The sequence below is a fragment of the Sander lucioperca genome, chromosome 5 (assembly GCF_008315115.2).
Source record: "Sander lucioperca isolate FBNREF2018 chromosome 5, SLUC_FBN_1.2, whole genome shotgun sequence".
Taxonomy (NCBI): domain Eukaryota; kingdom Metazoa; phylum Chordata; class Actinopteri; order Perciformes; family Percidae; genus Sander; species Sander lucioperca.
Genome location: NC_050177.1, coordinates 28,021,228 through 28,042,257, shown reverse-complemented (window position 1 = coordinate 28,042,257; position 21,030 = coordinate 28,021,228). Strand labels below are relative to the sequence as shown.

The 21,030-nt window shown below is 42.5% G+C and overlaps 1 protein-coding gene, 1 long non-coding RNA gene and 1 pseudogene across 2 annotated transcripts; all 3 read left to right on the top strand.

The window, feature by feature from the left end:
• On the top strand, positions 1-788 carry LOC116057038. Its single transcript, XR_004897479.1, has 3 exons — positions 1-60; positions 343-462; positions 737-788. It is a non-coding gene; the product is annotated as an uncharacterized LOC116057038 (long non-coding RNA).
• Positions 789-792: 4 nt separating this feature from the next.
• LOC118492952 (protein NLRC3-like) lies at positions 793-4,357 on the top strand. The gene is made up of 2 exons (XM_036001113.1): positions 793-834; positions 2,523-4,357. Coding segments are annotated over exons 1-2 (1,836 nt in total). The 5' UTR covers positions 793-833.
• A 7,333-nt stretch (positions 4,358-11,690) lies between these two features.
• LOC116057037 lies at positions 11,691-15,291 on the top strand (annotated as a pseudogene).
• The last annotated feature ends 5,739 nt before the right edge of the window (positions 15,292-21,030 follow it).

Genomic DNA, 21,030 nt, shown 5'->3' with positions numbered 1-21,030 from the left:
TGACCGGTCTATAACACCTCCTCCATATTTCAGTAATGAACCTGGACCCTCAGACACAAAGTAAGACCACTGATACTAACTTATGTTATGACTCAGTTGCCAATGCCACGTTTTTGTTGTTACACATTCACACATTTGTTCCATCTTCCTCTTTGTATCTGTGACAGCTGTCAGTGACCCAGAAAAACTCTCTAATCTAATCTAAGAGGACTAATACAAACTTTAAATCCTCCTAATTATTGACAGTAGCAGCAGTTTGTGTGTTTAGAGCTTCATGAAGGGCTAAAAAAGAGCATTTATCAAAGATTGAAGCAATATGAATAAAAACCTGTTGGTGTGCAGAGTTCAGGACAACAGACAGAGAGCAGAGTCTGTAGTATCTGGCTGTCTGTCTATGAAGAGTGACCGGTCTATAACACCTCCTCCAGACTTCAGTAATGAACCTGGACCCTCAGACACAAAGTAAGAGACTGTTTTACTGTCAGCTGACCTGATGAAGATGAAGACTAAATGTTCTGCTAAAAGATTAATATTGATGATGCAGAACTATTAGTTCAGATACTGTTTCTAACTCAGATGGATCTTTTCTGGCTTTTAAAGCCGAATGTTGAAGTTACTGTAAAGAGTTTTTTTTAACTATTTAAAATCTGAAAATGTGCGTCAAATGTGGTATTTATTTTCTCAAAATAAAAAAAACTGCCTCTATCATTGTAGTGATGAAGAAATGTTTTCACAGAAAGAGGAAGAGGAGTGATGTTTCTGAGGAGGAGCAGCCGTCCAGATCCAGAACCAGAGCTGGACTGCAGACAGCCAATCAGAGCAGCTCTGAACAAAGTAAGTCTGTCCATCTGTCTGCTGATGTCTTCATGTCTGAACACACCACTGGTTGTTGTAATACTGAGACATGTGTTGAGTCAGACAGCACAGACTAGGGCTACACAACATATCCTTTTTTATCGTTGACTAGCGTTAACTAATGCAATATACACATCAAGAAAGACACTCAGATTTTTTTGTGTTAATCTATCTATAATTCCAGGAACGTCTTTCTGTCTGTGTGTGTGTTTGTGTGTGTGGGGTGGTTTTAAGCGCATATCTCTTGAACCGTTAGACTGGTGGTTTTCAAACGTGACACATGTCTTGCTACGGGCACGAGTAAGTGCACTGCCAAGTTTGACGTTGTTTGGATAAGAAACGCAAAAGATATTGTTAAATATATAGGTAAAAGAAGCACACATTGGCTATTGCCGCTCTAGCCGCTGGCCACTCCCCCTCTCACCCTGACTGAGCACCTGTTTGTGTCGTGACTCACTCTACACCGTCTCTCTCTCTCTCTCTCTCTCTCTCTGCGCGCGCACGCGCGCACACACACACACACACACACACACACACACACACACACACACAGGTTCTGGTGGTTGATGAACGCAGATATTTGCTGTTTAGCTCTCATAACGGACCAGATGAGTAGCGCACTGCCATGAGTCCATGACGCTAATGTCTAAATACTCCACATTTTCATTGTGATATTTTGTGATTTCATTCTGAGTCTGCAACGTTCTCTGTCAGGTAAATCAGTAAGTTAGTAGTAGGGTATACAGGGGAGTTGAATTTGAAGTGGTTTGGGGGCCTTCTGTAAGTAATTTTGGGGTAGGCTACAATTTGGTTTTGATGAATTCTACAAGCCGCAATACCACAGGCCAAGTAATCACCCGTTCCAAACAAGCACATTTTCAACGGGCACTGCACTAGTTACAAGGATAATTTAAGTAACTTCAAAATTAAACTGTCATTCTTTTTTGGTCTTTTATATTAATTTCAATTTGTTTAATAAAAGAAAGTTGGAAATAATTTCCTTTCATTTGTTTTTAACTCAACAAGCGTTGTGTAATATTTTAGCAGAATACTGAAAGCAGCCGAACTGAGAACACTTCATAATTTATTTTATAATTTATACTGTTTATTGATCCCCAGTGGGGAAATTACAACCTGTTTGTTAGAAACCACTACACACAGGCCTGAAATACACACATATGCTCAGGACCTATTCATGCATTAATGAAGAGACGTCAGAGTGAGTGGGCTGCCAGTGCTAGACCAGCGCCCTGAGCAGTTGGGGGGGTACGGTGCTTTGCTCAAGAGCACCTGGCAGTGCCCAGGAGGTGAACTGGCATCTCTCCAGCTACCAATCCACACTCTGTACTTGGTCCGTACTGGGGCTTGAACCGGCGACCCTCCGGTTCCCAACCCAACTGCCTACGGACTGAGCTACTGCCACCCCTTTTGTTGTTGTTTGTGTGATTATGTATCGTATATATATCAATATTCAACAAAGTTATAGCATAACATGTATTTTCATTATATATCATGCTGCACTAGCGAAGACCTTTAACATAAATATTGTTACAGTTTACGTCCATCTGAAATTTAACTGATTGTTTTTATATTGGTAATAAAAATAATCATCGAATTGTCAACTTTTCGCTTTCTTGTTCTGGCTCTCACCTTTTTCCTTTTTTCAGTGAATGTTGGTCGTCAGAAACATAAGATCAGGCTGAAGGGGACATTTGAACGTGTGACTGAAGGAACTGAAACAGGAAGTAGAACCCTCCTCAACAGGATCTTCACTGTCCTCTACCTTATAGAGGGACAGAGTGAAGAGGTTAATACCCAACATGAGGTGAGGCAGCTCGAGACAGCTTCCAAGAAGAAGACCCTCCATGACTCTCCAATCAAGTGCTGTGATATCTTTAAAGCCTTACCTGACCAACAGAAACACATCAGAGTCGTTATGATGATCGGCGTCGCTGGCGTTGGAAAAACCTTCTCAGTGCAGAAGTTCTGTCTGGACTGGGCCGAGGGTTTGGAAAACCAAGATATCAGTCTGGTGATTCCTCTTTCCTTCAGGGAGCTGAACTTGATCAAAGATGAGCAGTACAGTCTTCTGGAGCTGCTCCGTGTTTTCCATCCAACATTACAGGAGGTCACAGCAGAGCAGCTCGCTGGCTCTAAAGTTCTCTTCATCTTTGACGGCCTGGATGAAAGCAGACTTTCACTGGATTTCAACAACAATGAGGCTGTTTCTGATGTCACACAGAAGTCATCAGTCAACGTGCTGTTGACAAACCTCATCCAGGGGAAGCTGCTTCCCTCGGCTCTCGTCTGGATAACTTCCCGACCTGCAGCAGCCAATCAGATCCCTCCTACGTGTGTTGACAGGGTAACAGAAGTACAAGGCTTTGCTGATGCCCAGAAGGAGGAGTACTTCAGGAAGAGAGTCAGTGATGAAGATCTGTCCAACAGAATCATCTCCCACATCAAGACCTCCAGGAGCCTCCACATCATGTGTCTGATCCCAGTCTTCTGCTGGATCACTGCTACAGTTCTGGACCACATGTTGACTACAGACCAGAGAGGAGAGCTGCCCAAGACCCTGACTGACATGTACTCACACTTCCTGCTGGTTCAGACAAAGAGGAAGAAGCTCAAGTATGCTGAGGGACATGAGACGAGTCCACAGGAGCTGACGGAGGCTGACAGGGAGGTTCTTCTGAAGCTGGGGAGGCTGGCGTTTGAAGAGCTGGAGAAAGGAAACATCATGTTCTACCAAGAAGACCTGGAGCGCTGTGGTCTGGATGTCACAGAGGCCTCGCTGTACTCAGGAGTTTGTTCAGAGATCTTCAAAAGAGAGAGTGTGATCTTCCAGAAAACAGTCTACTGCTTCGTTCATCTGAGCGTTCAGGAGTTTCTGGCAGCAGTCTACCTGTTCCACTGTTACACCAACAGGAACACACAGGTACTGGAGGACTTCCTGAAGAAGAGAGCTATAGATGATGATGATGATGATGATGATGATGGTAATGGTGATTGGGACAATGATCATTACCCATCCCTGGATGTCTTCCTGAAGAGAGCCATGGAGAAATCCCTTGAAGGTAAAAATGGCCACCTGGACCTGTTTGTCCGCTTCCTTCATGGCCTCTCTCTGGAGTCCAACCAGAGACTCTTAGGAGGCCTGCTGGGTCAGACAGACAACAGTCCAGAAATCATCCAGAGAGCCATCGACAACCTGAAGAAGATGAACAGTTATGAGATCTCTCCTGACAGAAGTATCAACATCTTCCACTGTCTGACGGAGATGAACGACCACTCAGTCTATCAGGAGATCCAAGAGTTCCTGAAGTCAGAGAACAGATCAGAGAAGGAACTCTCTGTGTTCCAGTGCTCAGCTCTGGCCTACATGCTGCAGATGTCAGAGGAGGTTCTGGATGAGTTGGACCTGGAGAAGTACAACACATCAGATGAGGGACGACGGAGACTGATTACAGCTGTGAGGAACGGCAGAAAGGCTCGGTAAGTCCACATGTGATTATCATTTTAAATCATTGTGAAGCTGAGACCATCAGTTTTAGAGTAAACATACAGACTTTACACACATGAACAATATAAAACTTACTCAATATAAAAGATAAACCTGCTTATTGTAAATAATTCTACATGTTACTCTGCAAATGTCTTTGTCGTCTCAAACACTGAGAATGAGACGATGATGATCTTTGTCTTTGTAGCTAAATTATCTTCTGGCATCATTTAATCACAACAGACAGCCTTTTACAGTGTATACAGAGTCAGCAGTGTGTTTCTATAATGTGTCTATTTTACATACAAACAGACCTTTAGTATTTGTGATCTGCTGAGCCAACATCACATGAAGTTTAAGCTTTTTCGTCATAACTTTCAGTTAGTTATTTTTATCATATTTTTATGAGCAGATTCTGATCTATTTTATTTTAACGACGTTTCTATTAATTTTCACATTTTATACAATATCTATCAGGTCTGGTTTAAATAATAGATTTTTCTGATTTAAATTGATTTTCATTTGAATGATCCAATATCAATAGATGAAATCCAGAATGGCTTTCTATCTGTATAATATATGAAACCAGAAGACCTCAGGAATCCATTGGTATCAACTATGTCATGCTAGCTGTCGGAAAGTTTAGATAACGCTCCAAAGTTACATTACAAGAAAGGAAGTTTTTTCTCATCACCGAGGTTTCTTCCTAAAAGGAGTTTTTCCTCGCCACTGTCACACTAAATGCTTGCTCTTGGGGGAATTACTGGAATTGTTGGGTCCTTGTATATTATATTTGTGTGGTCTAGACCTACTTTAGCTGTAAAGTGTCCTGAGATAACTCTTGTTGTGATTTGATACTATAAATAAAATTGAATTGAATTAAAAGTACATTAAAGGGTAACTACGTTTTTTTCAACCTTGCCCCCATTTGCCCATGCATTTGTGTCTTATATACTGATGTGACCAAAAATCTTTGAATTTGGTCCAGTATTGAGGGAGAGCAAAATGACGAGCCGGTGTGAACCGAGCTACAATCTAACCTAATGGGGCAATTGTGAAGCCTTGCTTTTTGTCCAATGAACGTGATTCGTTTTTACTACTGACAGGCTCAGATTGTTGCTAAAAGTGTCTGACAACATTATAGTAAGTAAGTAAGTAAGTAAGTAAAATTTATTTATGAAGCGCTTTTCACAGATAAAATCACAAAGTGCTGTACAAAAGAATAGGTAAAACAAACAATATAAAATGTATATACATATGTAAAATTAAAGTGACATTAGTGAAAACCCATCAACCAAAGGCTTTCCTAAATAAACATGTTTTAAGATCCTTTTTAAAGGAGACAACAGAGTCTGCCAGACGCATGGACAGGGGCAGGGCGTTCCACAGTCTGGGAGCAACAGACTGAAAAGAGAGGTCCCCTCGGGTCTTATAACGAGTCTTGGGGACTACAAGCAAGTTCTAGCCAGAGGACCGAAGAGTCCGGCCAGAGAAATACGGCTTCAAAAGGTCCAGGATGTACTGTGGGGCCTGACCGTTTAAGGCTCTGAAAGTCAGCACTAAAATCTTAAAATCAATCCTGAATTTTACAGGGAGCCAATGTAGAGCCGACAAGACTGGAGTGATATGAGACCTTCGAGGGGCATCTGTTAAAAGTCTAGCAGCACAATTTTGAACAATTTGCAGTTTGTTCAGTGCAGACTTATTCAGACAGGTAAAAACAGAGTTGCAGTAGTCAAGTCTTGTTGATATGAAAGCGTGAATTATCATTTCCAGATCCTTCTTTGACAACATTTTGCGAATTTTAGAGATGTTCCTAAGATGATAAAAGCAATTTCGGACAAGCTGTTTTGAGTGTGTCTCCAAAGACATGGCCTGGTCAAACACAACCCCCAGGTTTCTGAGGCTGGATTTGACAGAGGGACCCAGAGAGCCAAGGTGCTGTTTGATCAGCGTTTCAGTCTTGTTTGAATTTATCTGCAGGTAGTTAGTGGCCAGCCAGTCTTTGATGGAGGACACACACTCTAGGAACAGAGACAAACGATGGAACTCATCATCATTAAAAGAACAATACAACTGGACATCGTCGGCATAGAAATGATATGATACATCCTTGAAACAACCAATAATTTGACCAAGTGGCAAAATATACAGTAAAAACAAAATAGGACCTAAAACTGACCCTTGTGCCACTCCGCAGAACAAATTGGTCACATCAGACTGTACATTGTTTACAGCAACATTAAAGGTTCGGTCATGAATATAGGAAGAGAACCACTGAAGGACAGATCCTGATAGTCCCATCTCATTCTGAAGCCGATTGATCAGTATACTGTGATCCACAGTGTCAAAAGCAGAAGTCAAATCAAGAAGTACAAGTACAGTGTAACGGCCAGAGTCTGCTGCCATCATCACATCACTAGAGACTTTGATAAGGGCTGTTTCAGTCGAGTGTAATTTTCGAAAACCAGACTGAAAAGTATCAAACAAGTTGTGCTGCTCCATGAAGGTGGTCAGCTGGCATGCCACTACTTTTTCCAAAAATTTGGAGATAAATGGAAGTTTAGATATGGGCCTGTAGTTTTTAGGTTCTGAAGGGTCAAGATTGGGCTTTTTAAGGATCGGGTTTACCACAGCGTGTTTGAAGTAGCTGGGGACTGAGCCAGATGTAAGTGACAGGTTAATTATTTTTTCCACACAGGGGCCGACAATATCAAACATTTTCAACAATAGAGTTGTTGGGACAATGTCAGTGGGGCTCGAAGACGGTTTCATATTTCCTATTATGGTCTTCACATCCTGTAGGCTGACAGGAGTGAAGGACAACCAACACGACACCGGTGAAAACTCAGTAGAACAAACACTAATGAATGGAGAATTTACACTGGCCCTAATGTCATGTACTTTGTTTAAAAAAAACGACAAAACGTTTTTACAGTCCTCATGCGTGTACACAGGCACAAGAGGAGCCGAAGGTGTAGTAAGATTTTCAATAGTGTCAAACAAGACTTTTGGATTTTTTTTATTTCCTGACACAAGATTAGAAAAATAAGCTGAGCGAGCCTGCTTTATCAATTCATTCAGATCCAGCATCATGTCTTTTAAATGGAGTCTGTGTACCTCTAATTTAGTGGCTTTCCACAGACGCTCTGTCTTCTGACATTTTCTCCTAAGACTACAAATGTTATCATTTATCCACGAGAGGGCCTTTTTCTGTGATCCTGAAATCATTTTAACAGGCGCTACCATATCCAAAACCGACAGACAGTGGTTGTTGAAACTTTGCACAAATTAATCAACATCATCACATTCAACAAAGGAGCGAGAGTCAAAAGAAGCAGAGAAATCACTAGGTGTTGACTCACTAATGATGCGTTTTTGTGTTGCAACATTACAGACAGTAGGCATCATGGTAAGTGACAAATTAAAAGAAATACAACAGTGGTCACTAATTTGAAATTCTTCAACACTCAGTTTATCAATGTTTAGGCCACAAGAGAAAACCAAATCTAACGTGTGGCCTTTTTTATGCGTGGGGCCAGAAACATGCTGTACAAAATTGAAAGAATCCATAATAGTCAACAGTTCAGCTGCAGTCGAACAAGAGGGATCGTCAATATGCAGATTAAAGTCCCCAAGGACTAAAACGCGATCTAGTTTGATGATAGACGTTAAAAACTCAGAGAAATCATCAAGAAATATACGTGCTGGACCAGGAGGTCGGTAAACTAAAACACAGTAAAAGGGGTGTATTTTCCCAACCTTACACATCTGCAGCTCAAAGGAGTTGAACGAAGCGGTGTCCATCAAACTGCAGCAGAAAGAATCCCGAAAGACCAACGCAAGTCCGCCTCCACGGCGCGCGAGCCGAGGCGTCCCAAACACAAAGCAGTCCGGGGGGCATAGTTCTTTAAGATGAAAGTGCTCGTTCTCCCGCTGCCACATCTCCGTAATGAACAGAAAGTCCAAGTTCTCATTAGTGAAATGGTCGTTCAGGGTAAAAGCCTTGCTCGCAATGGAGCGAGCATTGAGAAGTGCAATCCTAGTAGAGCGTGTGCGTGACAAGGGCTGGCCTGGGACATGCTGGATGACATGATCCGTCCGACAGGTAACCAGGCACAGGACACGCTGGCGGGGCGCACGGTAGCAAACAGGCCGGGTGGGGAAGATCCGGTCGGAGGTGCTCCACACAGACGATGACGCACAGACCGCGTCCCGATCTGACTCGCAGACTGGAACCGGCCTCAGGCACCGCTCACTCCCAGGAGCTCTGGATCCGTTCGGCACAGATGAAAATCCACGGGATCGCCACTTTCTCCTCCAAACTTGGACCCCAGCCCTGAATCCCCGCTTCCTTCTCCTGCCGCGGCGCCGGGTAAGCAACAGGTATTCCGGCAATGACGCGTGGCATTCCAGTTTTGGAGGGAAAAACTCAGAGAATCTGTCCTGGGTAATACAAAAGTCCTGCATATGTGCCTTAATGCGGAGCAACGCGGCCCGATCATACTGTATGATTGCGGAGACATAACTGGTAGTTGATAGGATTGACACAAGGAAAATCACAAGGAAGATTACAAATGTATGAGAGAGCAGAGAGGTGACCGACGCATAGCCAAACACAGGCGCCATCTTTCAAAAAAGATCTGAAGACGACGGTGTGGAGAGGGAAACACAAGACGAGAAAAAGCTGTTCAGGTAGTCTGTTATTACGGAGTAGGATACAGAAATCATGCAATGGCTCAATATTTAAATGATTTTGGCAACGTGGAATCACTTTCGTTGGACAAAAAGTAAGGTTCAAAATTGCCCCATTAGGTTACATTTTAGCTTGATTTGTGCCGGCCCGTCATTGCGATCTCGCTCAATACCGGACCAAGGTTGAAAAAAAACGGTAGTTACCCTTTAATGTAATTGCTTTGGGGTAAATTCTTGATGTAAACATTGATACTTTAATAATACAGACAAGTCCCATCGGAGAAAGGCAGCCACCGGTATACAATAACCTTAAAAACGTCCCCAAATTCACCAGAATGTATTACTACCAACCTTTCTGCTTTTATGTCTCCTTTTGTTATTTGTTTGTTGTTGGTCTCTCAGAATCAGAATCAGAATCAGAAATCAGAATCAGAAAAAGCTTTATTGCCAAGTACGTTTACACACACAAGGAATTTGTCCTGGTGCTATAGGTGCATGTCACATTAAAGCAACATGCACAGACACACCGAGTCGCCATATGCGGCGCCAAACCAACTCTCTCTTAACTCTCGCAGGGACAATACAGCATGACATGAGGAGAGGAGAGGGGAAAAAAAGCAACTCTCAGACTATTCTCATAAAGATAAGAACAGTCTGGGAACAGGAAAAAAAACACCTCAGCACATAAGCACACAAACAGTACATTTGCACTGCTGAACATAACATAACATAACATAAATGTACATTTGCAATTTGGCGGCGAAGGCGTTGGACTGGGGAGAGGGTAGGTTGGGGGAGTTTGGCCTGCTGAGAAACGCACAGCCCGGCAGTCCCACTAGTGACCCAGTTCGCAGAATGTTATAGCGAAAACACAGCACGTTGCCATGGTGACACCCTTGAACAGTCCAGAACCGATACGACAATCAGCAGGCAGTGGGGAAGACGGGGGAGGAACCAAGAGAGTCTCGCTTGCAGAGCCCCAACAGGGTGACTGTTTGTTCCAAGAAACGGCCTTGGCAAGGCCGTTCAGCATAAGGGAGCCGAAAGATTAAATTTGTTTTGTCTACACGAATGGCTGCTCTAATTTAAACATTCATTCTATTGTCCAACTACACACTGTTCAACTGGTCAATTTTTCTTTCCAAATCCATGACCTTCCTCATGATGGTATCCAAGCCGCGGGTCATTACCATGTTGTTTTCCATCACGCGATTAATAGTTCCAGTTTGCGAAATGATCGCTTTTTCGACAGCTTCAGTCAGGCCAGGCAGCTTCCTTGGGCTTTGGACAGCTACCACAGTCTTTCCAATTCTTCGATAAACCAGAGCGAAGCATCCTCCAATCAGCAGCATTCCAGTTATCAGGGTTCCAAATAGGTAGATATCCTCAACGTCCTCCACGGAAAGAGCAGAGAGACACACGACACGCCATTTCTCCCAGCCGTCCATCGTATACCCCGCAGCAAACGTCCCGTCAGGACATGCTGGCTCACCCGAACCAGTGCTCCTCCTCGAGAATACAGTGTCAATTGCGCTGAGAGACCAGTTAATTAATTCCATGATTTTTAGGTATTTGTAGAGCCTTGCAGGGAGAGTCTCTAAAAAGTTAACAGCAGACAACACAGACAAGATAGCAAGCAGGGTAGGCCTGGGAGGGACAGGGAGAAAAAGCGACCGCCTTCGCTGAGAGCTGGAAAGAGAAGCATCTCTCATTGCCAGATCTCCACAGCGCTGAGTAAGCAGGCAAACTGAGGCGGTATAAATGGTTTCATTTACTTCATAACATCAGCAACAAAACATTTGTTACAAAAGATTGTCTATATCCACAACTTTCATTACTGGGATTGCTCCGTTGCCGCCAGACAACCCAGTCTCACGGAAGTTCGTGAAATGGTCACGTCATTTAATCTATAGATTTGTGTACACGGACACGTTTATCTCATAAACTAATGTATTTCGATGGGAAGCATCTTTCGTGATCACAGCACGACTATGGTAGCGAGTAGTATGAAATGCCAAAAACCTGCGCAGGGAGGTTGGTTGGGGTGGTGGATGGGTTAAACAACACAGGATTTTAACCCAGGAGACTGGGGATCATGGCTCGCGTGTCACATTTCCTTTCTCCGTTCTTCTTTTCCTAAACCCAACCTCCGTATAGATGCTTCCCATTACATGCTGACCACCACGAAAAAAAACGAGACAAACATATCCGTGTACACGAATCATTAGTTTAAAAATAACGTGACCATTTAATGAACTGCCGTGAGACTGTGTTGATCCGGAAGTCCCTGATCTTTGGCCGGATGTCCATCTCCTACCTCTTCCTTTGTGTTGGTATTCTAAACTCTGGTGAATGTAGGAGGACTGTGGTTAACTGTTCCTCAGATCTCTGCAGGGTAAATCCAGACAGCTAGCTAGACTATCTGTCCAATCTGAGTTTCTGTTACACGACTAAAACTACTTTTGAACGTCCACATGTTCCACCAAAACAGGTTACTTCCTGAGACTATTTAGCAGAGGCACCGTGGCTCCGTCTGGAGCTTAGCACCGCCCAAGATGATTGTGATTGGTTTAAAGAGATGCCAATAAACCAGATGCTGTGGAGGGAAGGTCTTGCTATAAGAGACTACTGAACATGACCATCAATAAATGTGTTTTTCTATCAGGACCCATCACAGACCAGACCCTGCTGAACCTGAACCTGAACCTGAACCTGATCCTGGTCCTGAACCCAGGTATGTGTCCTTTAAGAGTAACCGGTCAAAGGTGGATTTTATTAATTTTAAACATGTTTCTGACAAAAAGTAAGTCATTATTAGCATCCAGTTGTTAATAATGATGTATATAGCCTGTTGTATTATTATATTTGGTAAAAGTATCAGTTCTTATCAGTAGTATTTAAAGCTGCTTCCTCTTTTTTTTAGACTATCTGCTGATGGAAAGTAAGAATTTAAAACTGACAAACATTACTAATATTTGAAATAAAAACAGTTGTTGTCTATTTTTTACACATGCACATTTATCTGTTTGTTTCAGGATCCAGAAGCAGAGACCAGAGTTTCCTGAACCTGAACCTGGACCCAGCTGTTTGTCCTTTAAGAGCGACCAGTCAAAGGATGATTTAATTTATTTTAAACAAAGACATCCATCTGACAGAAAGTAAGTTATCAGTACCATGTAATGAGATTCATAGATGTAGTATTTTAGAAGTATTTCACATAGGCATCATTTCCATCAGATACTAGATCTTATTAAGTTGCTGTGAGCTGTAAACTCACCTCTTATTATTTGGTATTTAGGCCTTTATTAGTGACAGCTTAGACATGAGGACAAGAGGAGGAGGGGAGGGATGATATGCAGGAAAGTGTCGCAGGTCAGAATCAAACCCACGACCTCCCCGTCAAGAACTGAGCCTCTACATATGGATGGCTCTACCACTCGGCCACCCAGGCACCCATGTATTCACCATTTCTGAACACAGCAGAACATAACGTCATCTGGGAGCTGACCGGGCAAAGAGAACAGTCTTCCTTACTCAGACCAGTCTGCTGCTTCAGGAGTCCTTTAGGCCAAACATGTTGTAGCCCTTGTTTACTTCTTAGTTCTTTCTGTTGATTCACAGTGGGGTCAGCAGCACCACCAACACTTTAATGTCAGGGGAAACCATCTGATTCTATTTTGTAATCAACACTTTAATGTCACAGGACCTTTACCTTGTGTTTGTCTCTGTGTGGACAGACATGATGTGAGCTAATTCTTCCTGATTCCTCCACAGAGTGGACCAGGAGAGATCAGAGGTTCCCAGTGGTCAGTCTGCCCAGGAGCATCAAACATACCTGGACTCCATCTTTATGGTCTGTACATGTACAACAACTACTTTTACATCTGTTCACAATCATTTCCATGCTGCACTTTTCAGACCAGTGGTCTGTCCAACATGGATCTGATGTTTGCTTCCATGATTTCAGTTTGATTGTGTCATTCATATAATCTTCTGTTCCAGCTGCTGGAGGAGAACATCGTCACTTTTGTGAAGAACGAGCTGAAGAAGATCCAGAAGGTTCTGAGTCCAAATTACCCAGCATGCTCAGAGAGTCAGAGGAAGGATGAGGATGAAGAGCAGAGGAGGAGCAGAGAGGCCTTTCTGAAGATCACACGGCACTTCCTGAGGAGAATGAAGCAGGATGAGCTGGCTGACCGTCTGCAGAGCAGTAAGAGGATTTCTCTAAAGATTTAACTTGCTGTACTAATGGGATGTTTACTAATGTTTCCAGAGAAGGGTCAAAGTATGTTCCTGTTCCTTTATAAATCACCTAATGATCTGCTTTGTTCTGTATCCTTTCAGGAAGTCCAGCTGGAGTGTGTAAGCGTAAACTGAAATCGACCCTAAAGAAGAAGTTCCAGCGTGTGTTTGAGGGGATTGCTAAAGCAGAAAACCCAACCCTTCTGAATAACATGTTTACAGAGATCTACATCACAAAGGGAGGGACTGCAGAGGTCAATGATGAACATGAGGTCAGACAGATTGAAACAGCATCCAGGAAACCAGACAGACCAGAAACAACAATCAGACAAGAAGACATCTTTAAAACCCCACCTGGAAGAGATGAACCAATCAGAACAGTGATGACAAAGGGAGTGGCTGGCATCGGGAAAACAGTCTTAACACAGAAGTTCACTCTGGACTGGGCTGAAGACAAAGCCAACCAGGACATCCAGTTCACATTTCCATTTACCTTCAGAGAGCTGAATGTGCTCAAAGAGAAAAAGTACAGCTTGGTGGAACTTGTTGATTACTTCTTTAGTGAAACCAAAGAAGCTGGAATCTGCAGGTTTAAAGAGTTCCAGGTTGTGTTCATCTTTGACGGTCTGGATGAGTGTCGACTTCCTCTGGACTTCCTCAACACTGAGATCCTTACTGATGTTACAGAGTCCACCTCAGTTGATGTGCTGCTGACAAACCTCATCAAGGGGAATCTGCTTCCTTCTGCTCGCCTCTGGATAACCACACGACCTGCAGCAGGCAATCAGATCCCCCCTGAGTATGTTGACATGATGACAGAGGTCAGAGGGTTCACTGACTCTCAGAAGGAGGAGTACTTCAGGAAGAGATTCAGAGATAAGGAGCAGGCCAACAGAATCATCTCCCATATCAAGACATCACGAAGCCTCCACATCATGTGTCACATCCCCATCTTCTGCTGGATCACTGCTACAGTTCTGGAGGACGTGTTGAAGACCAGAGAGGGAGGAGAGCTGCCCAAGGCCCTGACTGAGATGTATATCCACTTCCTGGTGGTTCAGTCCAAAGTGAAGATCATTAAGTATGATGGAGGAGCTGAGACAGATCCACACTGGAGTCCAGATAGCAGGAAGATGATTGAGTCTTTGGGAAAACTGGCTTTTGAGCAGCTGCAGAAAGGCAACCTGATCTTCTATGAATCAGACCTGACAGAGTGTGGCATCGATATCGCAGCAGCCTCAGTGTACTCAGGAGTGTTCACACAGATCTTTAAAGAGGAAAGAGGACTCTACCAGGACAAGGTGTTCTGCTTCATCCATCTGAGTGTTCAGGAGTTTCTGGCTGCTCTTCATGTCCATCTGAACTTCACCAACTCTGGAGTCAACCTGCTGTCAGAACAACAAACAACATCAACACAGTTCTACCAGAGTGCTGTGGACAAGGCCTTACAGAGTCCAAATGGACACCTGGACTTGTTCCTCCGCTTCCTCCTGGGTCTTTCTTTGCAGACCAATCACATTCTCCTGTGAGGTCTGCTGACACCGACAGGAAGTAGCACAGAGACCAATAAGGAAACAGTTGAGTACATCAAGAAGAAGATCAATGACAATCTGTCTGCAGAGAGAAGCATCAATCTGTTCCACTGTCTGAATGAACTGAATGATCGTTCTCTAGTGGAGCAGATCCAACGGTCCCTGAGTTCAGGAAGTCTCTCCACAGATACACTGTCTCCTGCTCAGTGGTCAGCTCTGGTCTTCATCTTACTGTCATCAGAAGAAGATCTGGACGAGTTTGACCTGAAGAAATACGGTGCTTCAGAGGAGGCTCTACTGAGGCTTCTGCCAGTGGTCAAAGCCTCCAATAAAGCTCTGTAAGTGTGATTTATTCTTCATTAATTACTCTGATATCTTTCAACAGAAGTTAATAAAAAATAACTTGTTTCCTTCCTGTTGTCTCTCCAGACTGAGTGGCTGTAACCTGTCAGAGAGAAGCTGTGAAGCTCTGTCCTCAGTTCTCAGCTCCCAGTCCTCTAGGCTGAGAGAGCTGGACCTGAGTAACAATATCCTGCAGGATTCAGGAGGGAAGCTGATCTCTGATGGACTGAAGAGTCCACACTGCACACTGGAGACTCTCAGGTCAGATCAAGAACAATAATCTTTGAAAACACAGTATTGAAAAATACTTGGGAAAAATTCAAAAAGTGAATTTTTCAAAAGTATTTGATTCTGATTTACAATCACTTCATAAAGAATGAAATATGAACTGTGGCTGATATCCAGAAATCATTTATATTTTAATATCATGTGACTTTGATTACTGGACGTTGTTTATTCCTGATTATACATCAAGTAGATCCGAACAGACAATTTGATTGGTCAACTAGACATTTAGAACTACTCAAATCAGTATGACATGAGCCATTTGAGCACAGCTGGTGCATTACATAAAACATTACTCCGCCATTTCCATGGCAACATTGTAACTTCCAGGGCTGAATAATAAAAACAGTAACGTTAGCCTACAATATGGATACAATGGATCGTTTTGTTGTTATTTTTTATATACTGTATATATGGAGGACTTAGTTTTCATGAATGATTGGAAGAGGATGAGAAGTTAATCATTGGATGAAACAAAAAATGTACACTCTGGAGTTAACTGTTAATGGAATAGTTTGGATCACATCAGCTGTTGGATCACATTAGCTGTTTGGATCACATCAGCTGTTTGGATCACATCAGCTGTTTGGATCACATTAGCTGTTTGGATCACATCAGCTGTGCCACTGACAAGTCAATAATGAAGTTCACAGACATATAGTAGCTAAATCTATCCATGAAAAAATATTTTTTTCAGTAGATATTTTAGTTATGACCAGATTAAGGTAGCCAAGCAGTTTGGTGTTTATACGTGCGGTAGTTATTACGTTTTGGAAAATTCCACGATCACTGCCGTTACAAAGCTAATGTTAGCTTAAGATGACTGGCATTTAATTAACATTTAATAGGGAGGGACTAAAATTGTTTCTGTTGCTTTTCTTTATTTTGAGAGTGAATTGCCGCACAATATGAATACAGTTTGACTATAACTTTTATTTAGTTGGTAACTGTTGTTGTGTAATCTGAGAGGGTTTGATTTAACATCATATTATCACTTCAGCCAGCCAACCTAGCCGCATCACTGTCGTGCATCAGGATTTAAAATTTAACAATTCGAAAATCTTTGAATGTTTCCAAAGCATTTTGTTGTTATTGTAATTTGTTGTAGAGCAAGTATGAACTATGGCTAAGATTGAGAACCTCATTTTTTTTTTTTTAATCTTATGTGAATTTAAATACTGGGTTTTTTTACTCCTCATTCAGTCACAGTTAGTTATCATGTTTCCAACTTGTTTAGAAAATGGATTTTATATTCTCTATCACCAAAAGATTATTTTAAAGGTGTATTCTAAATCTGGACCAAAATGCACATGGACAACAAACAAACAAAACAAACACATGGCTCCACGTGTTGACAGAGGTTTCCTGTGTGTTATTCTGTGTGTTTGCAGTCTGTCAGGCTGTCTGATCTCAGAGGAAGGCTGTTCTTCTCTGGTCTCAGCTCTGAGATCCAACCCCTCCCATCTGAGAGAGCTGGATCTGAGCTACAATAATCCTGGAGACTCAGGAGTGAAGCTACTGTCAACGGGACTGAAGGATCCTCTCTGGAGACTGGACACTCTCAGGTACAAACACTGATGAACAAAAAGGAGATATTTGTGAAGGAAGTTTTAAAGGAGAATTTCTCCAGGAACTAAAATAACTCCCTGTTGTTAACCCTATCCGTCCGAGCTTGTCGTATATGACGAAAAACAGCGAAAAACGGCATCTCCAATTCATGTCTTTTCCTACCGTCTTTTCCAGCTAAATGCTAACACTCTGGTCTTAACGTAGAGGTATAGGTAGGCCTCTGCTTGGGGCCCCCTACTAGCGGTCGTAGTAGGGGAGCCCCCAACCAACCTCCAAAATATAAAAAAAGCACCATATCATCATGAACGCTTCAAAAATCAGGGTAAATTGTATTAAAATTCTTAAGAAATACTTTGAAACGTTAAAGTAGTAGTTAAAATGTTCAGTTCATGGCTATCTGTCCCTACACATACACCCCCTACTTTCACAATAAAATGGACTAGTTTGTAGTCTGTAATACACCCCCTACTTTCACAATGAAATGGACTAGTCCGTACTGGTGCACGGTGCAAAAGATAAACACACAGTGACAGGAGGACTGGGAAGTACCAAAGAATTTCTAATAAGGGAAGACCTTCAACTCTCTTGATACTTCCATCTCTGAACTAGTTGCAATTCCACCAAAGTTCCACTGGGGTGATCAAAGGCCAGTGCAGAATGAATGGAGGTCTATGGAGCTACACTTTTTAGGATATCATTTTTTGTCTAGTGATTTGAATGTTGCATTCGAAAGGGTAGGCTAAGAACATACACACTGCTGGGTGTTACATTTTTTCAAAGTCACTTTTTTGTTGTAGAAAGCCTTTTAAATTGTCAATGACGTCATACACATGGTACGGCCGGAGATACTGCTTTACGGCAAGCTCTGAGTCACTTTCTATGTTCTCTCGAGGCATCGACAACAACGCTGACAGGTTAGGCTCTGCCTGTCTCTTCCTCTTGACCTCTCTCTACCTCTATCTCTCGCTCTCTCTCTCTCTCTCTCTCTCTCTCTCTCTCTCTCTGTCTCTCTGTCTCTCTGTCTCTGTCTTTCTGTCTCTCTCTCTCTCTCGCCCTCTCTCTCTCTCTCTTTCTGAGTGATGTAATGCCCCCCCCCCCCCTCCTCCTTTCAGGGTGGAGCCTGCTGGAGTCTCTTGTCTTGACTTATTAAATCTTTTCCTTGGTGATTTTCTTTCCAAAAGTTTTCTTCTCGCAGTTTTCCTTTTTTTAAAATTTAGTAAGTTTATCTCAGTTTAAAACTATTTATTTGTCATTTCTGTTCTTCAATAAAACATGTATCTCTCTCTCTCTCTCTCTCTCTCTCTCTCTCTCTCTCTCTCTCTCTCTCTCTTTCTGAGTGATGTAATGCCCCCCCCCTCCTCCTTTCAGGGTGGAGCCTGCTGGAGTCAGATGGTTGACACCAGGACTGAGGAAGTGTAAGTGTGTTTTTAATTTCATTCATCAGACTGTGACATCACTCATTCAACCCTCTGATGTCATCATCAAAGTGCTGATTGGTTAATAACTGCAGCTGTGTTGTGTCTCCTTCTCTCCGTCAGATTCCTGTGAACTCATAGTCGACACAAACACAGTGAACAGAAAACTCAAACTGTCTGACAACAACAGGAAGGTGACACGTGTGCAGGAGGATCAGTCATATCCTGATCATCCAGAGAGGTTTGACTCCTGGCCTCAGCTGCTGTGTAGAGATGGTCTGACTGGTCGCTGTTACTGGGAGGTTGAGAGGAGAGGAGGGGTTGTTATTTCAGTGAGTTACAGAGGAATCAGCAGGAGAGGAGACAGTGATGACTGTTTGTTTGGATATAACGATCAGTCCTGGAGTCTGAGCTGCTATGAAGGTAGTTACTCTGTCCGTCACAATAACAGAATAACATACTTCTCCTCCTCCTCTGTCTCTGATAGAGTAGCAGTGTATGTGGACTGTCCTGCTGGCTCTCTGTCCTTCTACACAGTCTCCTCTGACTCACTGATCCACCTCCACACCTTCAACGCCACATTCACTCAGCCTCTCTATCCTGGGTTCTGGTTCAGGTCTTCTGGTGCCTCATTGTCTCTGTGTTCTGTATAGGACGGAGAGTTTCCTCCTGTTTCTCACTGCTGATCAGTTGAGGCTGTACAGTATCACACTTACAGAAATATTTCAGGTTATTGTTATGAACTAATGAATGAACTTTGTATGAAATAATTCAGAATGATTGAACAGATTCCTGGTGAACATTGTAAACTTCTTTAAAGATGGAAGCTGTGATCATCAAATTGTAGAAATGCCGTTGACTTGTGTCATATTTAGTTTTGACTTCTGTCTCTTTTCACAATAAAATCATAAAGTTACTGTGATGTGTTTGTGGTCTGATCAAGGTAGAAAAATGTGCCAAAAAAAAGGTTAGAAAAGGAGCAGAAAAAATGGCGAAAAACATGAGGAAATGTGTCAGGAAATGCTACAAAAAAAGTGGGAAAGTGAGAAAAACACCAAGTTGCACGGGAAGACAACACGAGTCTCATGTGTTGTCAGTAGAATGAAAGCGTTTGGGACGGCACCGCTTACACAATGAAATGGTCTGAAAGGAATGGGAAAAGTGGGTCCGTTGATATAGTGTTGATGGGAGAGCATACATCAGCAGATTGATGGTAAAGATGTAGAATGTGATGAGGTGTTTACAATAACGACAATAATATATGTATATATATATATATATATATATATATATATATATATATATAGGAAAAAAGGGATATAGCATTAGCAAATAAAGACATGAAATGAGGAATGGAACGGGGTCAAACACACACAGAGAAGGAGGACAAGAAAACAGAGAATGGGGAATGAAATCAAGACAATCAAAGAGGAACGAGTAGCAGAGAGAATAGTTTCCTCGGTGTGGGACAACCAACAAACTGTGTGTTTAAAATGAGACACTGGGTGAAAGTGGAGTCATGATAGCAAAAACCTCTTCATGTCACATGTTTACACCTGTGCTAGTGATTTCACCACTCTGATAACCTTTGAACTGACTCACATATAACACGGGAGTCAAGATGGACGGGGCATTTGGAAGTATTTTATTCTGCAACGGGACACGACCATTCAGTTCAGGGAGATAAACAGACGGCATGTTTCCACCACATCATGAAAATCATACTTTGCTGTAGGTTACTTTGTTGGATTCAAAAAACCTAAAATAGCAGACTTTAGTTTGTGCTCATGTTGTAATCTTACAATAAAATAACATTTTAATTGAAATGAAATAGATTAAAATGACTGTGTGCCTTTTACAATAATGCCACAACAACAATGTCTAACAGTTAAACAAAAACTAGAACGGATTCTTTAGACTAGAATAAATCAGATGATCCCGTGCTTTACATGACCGTAGTTTATTAGAGGGAATAATTTATATATCGTCCTCTGCTGCCACCCTCAGGAATGATAGAGTAACAGCAGGCTAACTGCTTTAACTCAGTCAAGAACTAATGAATGCTTTATAAATGATATACTATACTCCTCATACTTCAGTTTACAGCCATATGTATAAATAATATATTAATAGTGGAATAACACCCAAGTGCATGCTGGGGGTTTTCCTTTGGCTTCTCAAACAGCAGAGGAGATCAGTGCCTTAGGAATGATAGAGCAACAGCAGGCAAACTGCTCTAGCCCAGTCAACAAGAACTAATGAATGCTTTAGAAATGCTACAACTATACACTACTTCACATATTTGAACATATAATAATATGTAGAAATAATAATAGTAATTAAAGCTGCAAGCAGCGATGGATGGGCCCTCGCTCCTCTGCGCGCGTCGGGGTCACCGGCGGTCGCCGCTCCTTGCGACCGTGCATTTGCGCGGCACTCAGACTCAAATAGTCACCAATGAAAAGGGAACTCCCTACTGCGTTCAATGATACCTCACACAAGACTCTACCTTAGATGGGTCAGCATTTATGAAAGGGGGCGTGGCTTGAACATAGGGGGCGGGCCAAACCATCACCAATGAAGAAGTAAC